At 41.2% G+C, this 13,466-nt stretch overlaps 1 protein-coding gene across 6 annotated transcripts in view; it reads left to right on the plus strand.

The window, feature by feature from the left end:
• LOC127581064 (fibroblast growth factor receptor substrate 2-like) overlaps positions 1-13,466 on the plus strand; it is a 75,118-nt gene that overhangs the window by 40,020 nt on the left and 21,632 nt on the right. For all 6 annotated transcript variants that reach the window (XM_052035131.1, XM_052035128.1, XM_052035130.1 and 3 more), the window contains exons 2-3: positions 5,196-5,303; positions 13,133-13,221. In XM_052035131.1, coding sequence (XP_051891091.1) covers positions 13,156-13,221 — 66 coding nt within the window. In that variant the 5' untranslated portion in view covers positions 5,196-5,303; positions 13,133-13,155. The remainder of the gene's footprint in view (positions 1-5,195; positions 5,304-13,132; positions 13,222-13,466) is intronic.

Consider the following 13,466-nt stretch of genomic DNA (forward strand, 5'->3'; position numbering starts at 1 on the left):
TTGTCACTGGGAACAATGTACTTCATTAAAAAGCAGAGGCAAATAGAATGAAATTAAAATGTCTGTGAAATGTTTGAGCATAAAGTTTAAAACAAAATATAGACTTTGGCTGTTCGTACAGTTCCTCTTTTTTTTAAAGATGTGAGACGGTATTCTCAGTTAGATCACTATGCCTCCGGCAATAAGGTGGAAAATGATTTAATGGAATATGTGCAAGATGATTTTCTGGATCAATATGTTGAAGAAGGAAAGCACTATTTTGCATTTGATACTATGCATTGAGCAAGGAATAATTAATAATCTTGTTGAAGAAGGGCATTAATGAAGAGTGACCATAATATGATGAAATTTTGTATTGATATTAAAAGATCAATCTGAAACAAAGGTCTTAAATCTAAAAAGGAAACTATGAAGGTTAAGAGAGGTGAGGCACAAGAGACTGCAGATGCTGGAATCTGGAACAACAAGCAACTTTTGGACGTACAGCAGCATTTGTGTGGGGGGTGGGGGGTGATAAAGGAATTGGGTCTAGACCCTGCATCAGGACCGAGAGGGGAGATAACCAGGAGAGGGAGAGAGGTGAGACAGGAGCCTGAGGTGATTGGAGGACTGAGGAGGGGTATAGGATTACAGGCAGGTTGAGCCACATAGGGCTGGTTAAGAGATGTGAGTTGCCTGTAATGGGAAACTATATCAAAAGATATGATGGTGGACAGGCAGTGGTGAGCATATAAAGAACTAATACATGACTTGCAAAACTAAAGGACTTTAAGACACAAAATCCAACAGGAAAATATATGGTGTCTCTGCAGCTGACAGGAGAAATTAAAGAAAGTATTAAATCAAAAGAAGTGGCTTATAAAATTTATCAAGAATGCCAGTAGACTTGAGGATTGGGAGCTGGAAGCGAGAAATCTATTATGGACTTCTTGAGGTTCTATAGTGTGAAAAGGAAAAGACTAGCTGGAGTGCATCCTATATTGTAAGATAAGATCTCTTTATTAGTCACATGTACATCGAAACACAGTGAAATACATCATTTGCGTAGTGATTTGGGTGACAGCCCGCAAGTGTCGCCACGCTTCCAGTGCCAAATTAGCATGCCCACAACTTCCTAACCCGTACGTCTTTGGAACGTGGGAGGAAACCAGAGCACCCGGAGGAAACCCACGCAGACACGGGGAGAACGTACAAACTCCTTACAGACAGCGGCCGGAATTGAACCCGGGTCGCTGGCACTGTAAAGCATTATGCTAACCACTATGCTACCGTGCCTGCCCAGATAGATAGACACATTTGTAATGGGAGGTAGAAAATAGCAGAAGAGGTACTTTGTATCTGTCTTCATGGGAGAAGGCACAAAAGCTTGCTTAAAAAATCTCAGAGAACCACGAGTCTAGTGAGGAAATGAAGAAAATTAATATTGGTGAAATAATAGCAGGAGAGAGGTTGGTGAGACTGATAAATCCCAAGGACCACCTGATCTCTATCCCTGAGTTTTGAAAGAGGAGGCTATGGAGAGAATAGTTGAATTGGTTATCATTGTTCAAAATTCTGGAATGGTTCCTGCAGATTGATGTGATCCCCCCTATTGAAGATAGCAGGCAGTGGGAGAGTGGGGAACTACTGACCTGTTTGCTTATCATTGGAAAATGCTGAAGTCTTTTAAATGAAGGGTGTGATGAAAGAAGGTCCAGAAAAGTAGAACTGGAGAAGATTCAGCATGGATTTATGAAATCATGTTTGATTAATTAATTGGAATTCTTTGAGAATGTGACAGGTAAATGTAATCAGTGAATGTTGTGGATTTAAGTGTTTAAAGGGCTTTTGACAAGGTCCCACAAGGAGGTTGGTCAGCAAGGGTAAAGCACATGGAATTTAGGGAATGGATTGTGAATCGGTTAACAGACAGAAAGTAAAGAGTGGGAATAAATGGGTCTTTTTCAGATTAGCAGGCTGCAACTAGTGGTTTACTGCAGTTACTTAAAATCTATATCACCATTCTGGTGAGGGGACCAAATGTCATGTTTCTATGTTTGTTGATGATACAAAACCAGGTGGGATTGTGAGGAAGATGTAAGGAAGATTCAAGAGCTTATAGGCTAAATGAGTGGGCAAGGATATGGCAGATGGAATACAATGTGCACCATATTATGTCATTCACTTTGATGCACAAAACGGAAAAACAGAATACAGAGAACAGTACAGCACAGGAACAGGCCCTGCAGCCCACGGTGTTGTGCTGAACTAATTAATAATGACACCTAATCCCTCTGTCTGCACATGGTCCATATCACCCCCCCCCCCCATTCTCTGCATATTCATGTTCCTATCTAAGAGCCTCTTAAACACCTGTATTGTATCTGCCTCAGCCACCACCCCTGGCAGTGGATTCCAGGCACCCGCCACTTTGTGTAAAAAAATACTTGTGCACATCTCCTTTGAACTTTCCCCCTCTCCCCTGTCCTCTAGTGTTAGACATTTCAACCCTGGGGAAAAAAGATATTGGATGTCTATCTATACCTCTCATAATTTTATAAACTTGTATCAGATCTCCTCTCAGCCTCCATTGCTCCATAGAAAGTTTATTCTAGTTTGTCCAACCTCTCCTTATAGCATGTGCCCTTTAATCCAGGCAGCATCCTGGTAAACCTCTTCTGCATCCTGTCCTTAGCCTCCACGTCCTTCCTATAATGGGGAGACCAGAATTGAATGCAATAATTTTAAATGGTGACAAATTGAGAAATCCTGACGTTCACAAGGACCAGGATGTCCTTGTATACAAGTAACTGAAAATTGATGTTTGGGTGCAATGTGTAATTAGGAAGGGGGATGGAATTTCTAGCTTTTATTTTGATTTGAGTACAGTAATAAAGATGTCTTACTGCAATTTTATATAGGGCCTCTTGTATACAGTTTTAGTCCTCTTACCTAATAATGAGTGTACTTGCCCAGAGTACGTACAATAAAGATTCACTAGATTGGTTCCAGGGATGGTGGCTTTTTTATATAGAGGGAAATTGAGTCGGCTTGGCCTATGTTCTCCTGAATTAAGAAGAATGAGATGTGATCTCAGTGACACTTACAAAATTGTTACAAGGCTTCACAGGGAATATGTTTCTCTTGGTTAAGATGTTGAGGACCAGGAGTTGTTTTTAGAATAATGGATTGGCCATTTAGGATTGAAAGGAGAAGTGTGCTCATCTAGAGGGTGGTGAATGCTTAGAATTCTTACCCCTGAGGACCATGGAGTTCCAGTCATTGATTTTCATCGAAACACAGATTGATAGACTTGAAGATATTAAGAGAATCAAAAGTTATGGGATAGTGCAGGAAAATGGCATTGAAGTAGCAGATCATCCCAATTTTCATGGATGGTGGAGCTGGCTTTTCCATTTTCAGTGTGTGTATGTAGTAAATGCTTGTAGCAAACTGCGGCTTAATGAACCATCTGTACACTGTTTACTGATCTATATTTGATGGTGGATTTCCAAGCTGTATTTTATACACATTAAAAGCTCAGCCATGATCTGATTGAAAGTGGAGCAGGCACAAAGAGTCAAATGACCGACACCTGCTACTTATGTTCTTATTTCTCTCTCAACATACAAGAACAGGTTTTCTTGATTTCTAAGCCTCAGATTTTGTTACAGCATTTAACTCACTCCAGAAGAGTATAAGTTGCATTTTTCTTCTTTAAACAAAGTTGTTCTGTCACAGCTGCAAGTGTTCAGCTGTGTTTGTGATCTTCCAAAGGGTAGGAATCCTCTGCAACTATTTGTCAAGACTGCAAATTGTTCACAGAATTGTTCAGTGTATATTTTTTCCATGGATGGTAGTAAACTCTGTTTTCCAGAGCTTGCAGAGAGATCTTGTAACTTTGAGTTAGTTTTTTGTGTTTCTTTTTTTAAAATATCGGCAGTATTGTAACAAGTGAATTATAGGGTAAATATCTACTGGCAAAACCATTGAACGATGGCTGAATGCATTCTCTTGGAGTAGGGTACAAGCGTTAGATCTAGAGTGTTACATCACAATTTGATGTATAGAGAGCCATGCATAATTTTCATAGACTTTTATATGATTTCCCTTCAGCTCCTTAAAGCTACTTATCCAAAATAACTTTTTGCTAAAATTCAGAAGGCTGTATATTTAGTTCCTAATATGTGCTTGGAACATAGTGGAAACTGCTCTAATTAGGAAGAGGATCGTTAAATAGAATTCACAGTCCTGTAATCCCTGTTGAAAATGGATTTGAGTACCAAGGAACGTAGGAATGAACTTGGCTATGATGCACTTTATACTGCTCTCCATCCACTCTCACACCCCCTGTTATCGTTCCCCCCACCACCCACTCCCCAAAAACAAAAGCCTTATGCTTCATTAACTGCAAGATTTAGGCATAAATGATGACTGTAGGTGATTTATCATGGAAGATCTTGCATGTGTGAAATCTCACACCAGCAAGAAATCTGAGATTTTAGTCAAGATGAGGATTTTCTTTAAGCAAATTAAATAACACTTTTCATGTTGCAGTAGTTGAATTATTACTCTATTGTTATTTCTTGGCAGCAATTCTAGTTTTCTGTAACTTTTCTTAAAATGGGCTGCTTCAAAAGAATAATATTTTGTAATTTATAAAGTTCATAAAAGCCATGTAATGTTGTAAATCTGTTCTTTGGATAAACTGAAACATTTTGAAAATAAAATGCACAGAAGTAATATAATCCAGATTTTTCTCAACCCCCCCCATTCCCCCCCTCAAGTCCCAAGTCGATGGCTGATCACTCCAGTAGATCCCCTGGATGGTGATAAGTGGTACAGATTGGAACAGTTTTATATAGGATGGCAGAAGTAACACTACAATTTACCTCCATGCCTTGGAAGTGAAAAACTAATTCTCTTCCTTATTGCTGTTTTATAACTTTGTTACAAATATTCTATCAAATTGGCTGTGATGTCCCAATGATTTGTTGTCTGTTGAGATTCATTATCAGATATTGACTGTAAATTTTCATCTGAATTATTCTATATTTAATATTTCAAGAGCTGTACCTACTAGCAGATTTTAGAAAGGGGAAATTATTTGTTTGAATTAATGCCTCTATGTTAAATATTGTTAATGAAAATGATATTTCAACACAGTTGCCCTTGGGGAAAATAAGTAAATATATCTCATCATTGCTTCACTCTAGGTTAAAGGCATATGTGCTCTATGATGGCTTGAGTTTGCTTACCATGACTCCAAGCGGAGGCATCTGGAACTGAGATTGGGCAGCTTTCCCACTAATGGCCAAGACTAGGTAAGAACAAACAGTATGATTTTCAGATTGAAGCTGGTAACCATATTCTTCTACTGAGGTAAGTGGGTGAGTGACAAATAGCTACATTTAAAACACCAGTAATTTATAACGTATCTTTTATAAAATCTCAAAATAGAATCCTAAAGCACAGAAACGGGCCCATGTCATTCATGCCAACCTTGGTGCCTATCTTGGCCAATCCCATTTCCCTGCATTAAGCCTGTATCCCTCTATGCCTTTCCTATCTGAGCACCTGTCCAAATGCCTTTTAAATGTTGTAGTTATATCTGCCTCTGGCAGCTCATTCCACATAACCATCAAACCCTCTGTGTGAAAAATTTACTCAGATCTCCTTCAAATTCCTCCCCTCTCACCTTAAACCTGTGCCCTGTAGTTCTAGACTCCCTTGTCCTGTGCAAAAAGACTCTGATTATCCACCCTATCTGTGCTCTTCATTATTTTATAAGCTCATAAATTCCCCCCTCAGCCTCCTACGTTCCAGTGAGAATAAACCCAGCCTATCCAATCGACACAGCCCTGCAATCCAGCTTGCATCCTGGTGAATCGCTTCTGCACTCGTTCTATTGCTACCACATCCTCCTTGTCACATGATGACCAGAACTGTGCACAATACTCCATGTACAGTCTAACTAGTGTTTTGTACAGCTCCAACATGACGTCCCAACTTTTATTTCGCATAAATTTTAATAAATTCTGCGAATTATATGTATGCAAAGATTTCACAGCTCTTCATGTGTTGAAGACTATATTTTTTTAAATTAGTGCTCATTCTTAATATATACTTGCAGGCAAGGCTAGGGCAGTCGGAGTCTAGCTCCATGCTTTTCAAAAACTGCTTTTGGATGGATCATTAATCTCCGTTGAGCCGGACATTACCATCTGAAAGGCACGAGAGAGGAGCTGGCCAAGGTTGATTGGAAGGGGAACCGAGCAGGGATGAGAGTAGAGCAACAGTGGCAGGAGCTTCTGAGAGTAATTCAGAAGATGCAGGATCAGTTCATCCCAAAGAAGAAGAAGCATTCTAAAGGGAGGATGAGGCAACTGTGGCTGATGAGGGAAGTCAGAGACAGCATAAAGGCAAAAGGTGTACAATATTGCAAAAACTAGTGTGAAGCTAGAGGATTGGGAAGCTTTTAAAAGCCAACAGAAGGCAACTAAAAAAGCAATAAGGGGAGAAAAGATGAAATATGAATGTAAGCGAGCTAATAACATAAAAGCGGATACCAAAAGTTTTTTCAGATATATAAAGAGTAAAAGAGAGGCAAGAGTGGACATCGGACTGCTGGGAAATGACGCTGGAGAAGTAGTAATGGGGAACAAAGAAACGACAGATGAACTGAATAAGTATTTTGCGTCAGTCTTCACTGTGGAAGACACCAGCGACATGCCAGAAATTCGAGAGAGTCGGCAGGCAGAAGTGAGTGCAGTTGTTATTACTAAGGAGAAAGTGCTTAGGAAGCTGAAAGGTCTGAAGGTGGATAAGTCACCTGGACTGGATTGACTACACCCCAGGATTCTAAAAGAGGTAGGTAAAGAGATTGTGGAGGCATTAGTAGTTATCTTTTAAGAATCACTAGAGTCAGGAATGGTTCCAGCGGACTGGAAAATCGCAAATGTCACTCCATTCTTGAAGAAGACAGGGAGGCAAAAGGTAGGCTGGTTAGCCTGACTTCAGTGGTTGGTAAGATGTTAGAGTCCATTATTAAGGATGAGGTTTCGGGGTACTTGGAAGCACATGATAAAATAGGCCGAAGTCAGCATGGTTTCCTTCGGGGGAGATCTTGCATGACAAATCTGTTGGAATTCTTTGAGGAAGTAGCAGGCAGGATAGACAAAGGAGAGTCAGTGAATGTTGTTTACTTGGATTTTCAGAAGGCCTTTGACACGGTGCTGCACATGGGCTCCTATCTTGTTTAGCAGCCTCATGGCATTACAAGAAAGGTACCAGCATAGATAGAAGATTGGCTGACTGGGAGAAGGCAAAGAGTGGGAGGAGGCCTATTCTGGTTGGCTGCCAGTGGTGTTCCTCAGGTTGGTGTTGGGTCCACTACTTTTCATGTTATATGTTAATGATCTGGATGATGGAATTAATAGCTTTATGGCCAAGTTTGCGGATAATACAAAGATAGTTGGAGGGGCAGTTAGTGTTGAGGAACAGGGAGTCTGCAGAAGGACTTGAACAGGTTGGGAGAATGGGCAAAGAAGTGGTAGATGGAATACAGCATAAGGAAATGCATGGTCATGCACTTTGGTAGAAGGAATAAAGGCATAGACTATTTTCTAAAGGTGAGTAAATTCAGAAATCGGAGATGCAAAGAGACTTGGGAGTCTTAGTGCAGGATTCCCTAAGGGAATAGCTATCGGGATACTGAGGAACAGATAAGTAGGCAGATTTTGGAAAGGTGCAAAAATAACAGGGTTGTTGTCATGGGTGACTTCAACTTCTCTAATATTGATTGGCACTTCCTTAGTGCAAAAGGTTTAGCTGAGGCAGAATTTGTTAGGTGTGTACAAGAAGGATTACTGATACAGTATGTAGACAGGCCAACTAGAGGAGAAGTCAAGATGGATCTGATATTAGGCAATGAACCTGGTCAGATGAAAGACCTCTCGGTGGGCGAGCATTTGGGAATAGTGACCACAACTCCCTGACCTTTTAGCATAGCCATGGACAAAGATACAAGCAGATGTTATGGGAAAGTATTTAATTGGGGGAGGGCAAATTACGATGGTATCAGGCAAGAATTTGGGAGCGTAAACTGGGAACAGATGTTCTCTAGTAAATGCACCGCAGCAATGTGGATGTTGTTTCGGGACCACTTGCATAGGGTTCTAGATAGGTTTGTCCCACAGAGACAAGGAAAGGATGGTAGGGTGAAGGAACCATGGTTAACAAGAGAGGTGGAAGGCTTAGTTAAGAGGAAGAAGGAAGCATATTTAAGGTTTAGGAAGCAAAAATCAGATGGGGCTGTTGAGAGTTATAAGGTAGTCAGGAAGGACCTTAAGGAGGGTAGTCAGGGAGAGCTAGAAGGGAACATGAGAAGCCCTTGAAGTAGGGTTAAGGAAAATCCTAAGGCATTCTACACACGTGAGGAACAGGAGGATGACCAAGGTGAGGGTAGGACTGCTCAGAGATTAGGGGAGAAAAGTGTGTCTGGGGGCGAAGGAAGTAGAGGAGGTCCTAAATGTATGTTTTGCTTCAGTGTTCACCAGTGAGGGACTTAGACCAACGTGAGGTTAGTGTAGAACAGGCAAATGTGTTGGAGCATGTTGAGGTTAAGAAAGAAGCAGTGTTGGAGCTACTAAAAAGCATTAGGATAGATAAGCCCCTGGGGTCAGATGGGATATACTCCAGGTTATTATGGGAAGTGAGGCAAGAGATTACTGGAGCATTAACGATGATCTTTGAGTCCTCCCTGGCTATAGGAGTGGTGCTGGAGGATTGAAGGATGCCAAACATTGGTCCATTGTTAAAGAAAGGTAAAAGGGATAATCGCGGGAATTATAGACCAGTGAGTCTTACGTCAGTAGTGGGCAAACTTTTGGAGGGAATTCTCAGGGACAGGATTTATGAGCATTTGATGAAGCATAGTGTTATTAGGGATAGTCAACATGGCTTTGTGAAGGGCAGGTCATGCCTCACGAGCTTAATAGAGTTTTTTGAGGAAGAGACAAGACAAATTGATGAAGGTAGTGCGGTGGATGTGGTATATATGGATTTTAGTAAGGCATTTGACAAAATTCTCCATGGTAGGCTCATTCAGAAAGTCATGAGGTATGGGATCCATGGAAAATTGGCTGTGTGGATTTGAAATTGGCTTGCCCACAGAAGACAGAGGGTGGTTGTAGAAGGGGAGTATTCGACCTGGAGGTTGGTGACTAGCGGTGTTCTGCAGGGATTTGTTCTGGGACCCCTGCTCTTTGTGATTTTTATAAATGATTTGGATGAGGAAATGGAAGGATTGTTTGGTAAGTTTGCAGATGACTCGAATGTTGGTGGTGTAGTAGATCGCGTAGAAGGTTGTCGTAGGTTGCAACGGATTTAGACAGGATGCAGAGCTGGGCAGAGAAGTGGCAGATGGAGTTCAATCTGGAGAAGTGTGAAGTGATTCACTTTGGAAGAATGAACTTGAAGGCAGAATACATGGTTAATGGCAGGATTCTTAGCAGTTTGGAGGAACCGAAAGAGCTTAGGATCCAAGTACATAGATCCCTCAAAGTTGCCTCACAAGTGGATAGGGTGGTTAGGAAGGCGTATGGTGTGTTGGTCTTCATTAGCCAGGGGATTGAGTTCAAGAGCCACGAGGTAATGTTGCAGCTCTACAAGACTCTGGTTAGACCACACTTGGAATATTGTGTTCAGTTCTGGTCACCACATTATAGGAAGGATGTGGAAGCTTTGGAGAGGGTACAGAGGAGATTTACAAGGATGCTGCCTGGTTTGGAGAGCATGTCTTATGAGGAGAGGTTGAGCAAGTTAGGGCTTTTCTCCTTGGAGCGACGGAGGATGAGAGGAGACTTGATAGAGGTATATAAGATTATGAGAGGCATAGACAGGGTGGACAGCCAGCATCTTTTTCCCCAGGCTGGCAATGGCCAATACTGGAGGTCACCCGTTTAAGGTGCATGGAGGAAAGTTCAAGGGAGATGTCAAAGGTAGGTTTTTTACACAGAGAGTGGTGGGTGCCTGGAATGCACTGCCGGGGTGGTGGTAGGGGCCAATACGATAGGGTCATTTAAGAGACTATTAGATTGGTATTTGGTATTGGTATTGGTTTATTATTGTCACTTGTACCGAGGTACAGTATAAAACTTGTCTTGCATACCGATTGTACAGGTCAATTCATTACACAGTGCAGTTACATTGAGTTAGTACAGAGTGCATTGAGGTAGTACAAGTAAAAGCAATAACAGTACAGAGTAAAGTGTCACAGCTACAGAGAAAGTGCAGTGCAATAAGGTGCGAGGTAACACAAGGTAATCATGAGGTCAGAGTCCATCTCATCATATAAGGGAACCGTTCAATAGTCTTATCACAGTGGGGTAGAAGCTGTCCTTAAGTCTGGTGGTATGTGCCCTCAGGCTCCTGTATCTTCTAGCTGATGGAAGAGGAGAGAAAAAAGAATGACCCAGGTGGGTGGGGTCTTTGATTATGCTGGCTGTTTCGCCAAGGCAATGAGAGGTAAAGACAGAGTCCAAGGAGGGGAGGCTGGTTTCCGTGACGCGCTGGGCTGTGTCCACAACTCTCTGCAGTTTCTTGCGGTCCTGGGCAGAGCAGTTGCTGTACCAAGCCGTGATATATCCAGATAGGATGCTTTCTGTGGTGCATCGGTAAAAGTTGGTGAGTGTCAAAGGGGACAAACCGAATTTCTTTAGCATCCTGAGGAAGTAGAGGTTCTTGGCTGTGGCATCTACATGATTTGACCAGATAGGGACTTGGACGAAAGAAAAATAGAGGGTTATGGGAGGTGAAGTAAAGAGGGGGATAGATTGAATGGGGATAAGGTTTATATAGGTCGGCACAACATTGTGTGACGAAGGGCCAGTACTGTGCTGTACTATTCTATGTTAATGTGCAGGTTGAGTTGGTAGTAAGGAAGGCAGATGCAATGTCAGTATTCATTTCGAGAGGACCAGAATATAAAAGCGAGGATGTAATGCTGAGGCTTTATAAGGCATTGGTCAGACCACATTTGGAGTATTGTGAGCAGTTTTGGGCCCCAGATCTAAGGAAGGATGTGCTGGATTTGGAGACGGTCCAGAGGAGGTTTATGAGAATGATCCCAAGGGTGAAAGGGTTAATGTATGAGGAGCTGTACTCGCTGGAGTTTAGAAGGATGATGAGGGATCTCATTGAAACTTACTGAATATTGACAGGCCTGGATAGAGTGGACATGGAGAGGATGTTTCCAGTCATGGGAGAGTCTAGGACCAGAGGGCACAGTCTGAAGAATAGAAGGACGTCCCTTTAGAAATGAAATCTTTTGCCAGAGGGTGGTGAATCTGTGGAATTCATTGCCACAGATGGCTGTGGAGGCCAAGTCATTGGGTATATTTAAAGCGGAGGTTGATAGGTTCTTGATTAGTAAGAGCATCAAAGGTTACAGGGAGAAGGCAGGAGAATGGGGTTGAGGGGAAAAAAATAAATCAGCCGCGATCGAATGGCGGAGCAGACTTGATGAGCTGGATAATTCTGCTCCTAAGTCTTACGGTCTTATGAAAGATGCCACCAGGGATCAGCATGTTACAAAACTGATAGAGGTGCTGGAAATGATGCAAAAATATTTACAAAGTTGATACCTGATTGCACTTGCTGAGAGATTTTGAGGCTGGATCTCTTTTCTATTGAAGAGATTGCCTGTTAACTGTATATAGGTCTTCAATGCTGAGGTTGTGTATAGTGGAAGCAGAGAGAGTCTTTCTACTTGTGGACAAGGGCAAACTGGTAATTGTCAATAATCAGTAAATTTAAAGGAGTTCAGAGGGAACTTTTCCAAGACAAAGGTGAGAATATAGAACTCGCTGCAACAGGGAGTGAGCAAGAAAAATTGTTTAGAATGCAATTAAAGGACAGCAGGTTAAACATACAGTACGAGGAAGAAGCAACTGGTAGGGTTGTATAAGGAAAAATGGGAGGAGTTCTGAGTGAAACATGAATTCTGGCGTGGACGTTTTGAGCTGAATGGTCTGATTATACGCTGTACATTATATAAAAAAATTGAACTTAAGATGGTGTAAATTAAGAACTGGGTGCTAGTGGATGCACAAGTTGGATTTTGTAACAACAGACTCTCTGCTGGAGGAAGTCAGTGGGTCGAACAGAATCTGTGGGAGGAAGGGAATTGATGACTGATGCAGAGTTTTAAACCTAAAGTCGACATTTCCTTTCCTCCCACAAATGCTGCTCGACCTGTTGAGTTGCTCCAGCAGATTGTTTGTTGCTCCAGATTCCGGCATCTGCAGTCTCTTGTGTCTCCAACCTGCTGGAGGAACTCAGCAGGTCTTGTAAGGCTCTGTATTGTAAAGGAAGGGACAAGGTTTTGAGAATTCAGGAGCAGTCAGGTTTGTGTGAACAAAGGTCAAGAGAAATGTAACATCAGAGGTAAAAGAAAAACAGGTGAATTTTTAAGTATGAGAAATTGAGTTTTTAATTGCATTTAAATTAACTACATTTTGATCTTGACATTTTAATTAACTATGTTCTGATGTACATGTATTAAAAATATAATTTTAATATTAAAGGAACTAATGTAGATCTAATAATATTTTTGAAAGCTAATACAAAACATCATGGACTATTAAAACATCTGTTTTTCTGTAGTCCTTTAACCAATCTCAGTTAGGGGAGGTGTTTAGTAGAGGAGAAGAAGTGAGTGGAAGAGGTTAGTATTACAGTGACTCAGAAGGGTGAACCTTGCAGGAAGCTTTTGAGGCTTAATGAAGGAGACTGTTTAGGTTGAGGCACCCCCTGTTTTGCCTGGTAGTTCTTTACAGACTAGTTTTGGATGGTGGCAGGGCTTGGATAATTTGTCTGTTCTCAATTGGCAAAACTGAGCAAAGAAAAATCTTTACTTAAAGGATGTTCATTAAGTATTGAATTTTAAAACAAATATTTTTGGATATTATGCAAAAACTGTAATATATTTTTTGTCTGAATGGCTTCTAAACTTTTATCATGTTAAACAAAGTGGAGCTCACAAGAAGAATCCAGTATTTAATACCTCAACAGTTAACTTTTTTTTTGTATTGACAACAATGTGTTGGAGCTCCAGAGATGAACTGTGTCTGCATTAATTTGTTTTATTTAGAGATCAGCCGGTCTGCTGAAGCCATGGGGAGTTGCTGGAGCTGTCTGGATAAAGACACAATCTCAGAAACCCATCCAACCAAATTCAAGGTAACATCTCGCCTTCCACAATCTCAAGTAATTGGAACTCTCAACTAAGGAAAGTAATTATTTTGTTTAAAGGGAGAAATATTTTCTCTATTTTGCACTGATTTGCATTTTAATAAAATCCCAAGTTTTTTTCTGTTTGTGGTTTGCCTGAAAGCTTATTCTCTTTTGGCATGTAGAATCAGTGTAGATACCAGCTTGATGATCTGGTTTGGCATTTGCCCATTAATTGAGACCTTTGAAAACTT

The sequence above is a fragment of the Pristis pectinata genome, chromosome 20, assembly GCF_009764475.1.
Source record: "Pristis pectinata isolate sPriPec2 chromosome 20, sPriPec2.1.pri, whole genome shotgun sequence".
In the NCBI taxonomy this organism is placed as follows: Eukaryota; Metazoa; Chordata; class Chondrichthyes; order Rhinopristiformes; family Pristidae; genus Pristis; species Pristis pectinata.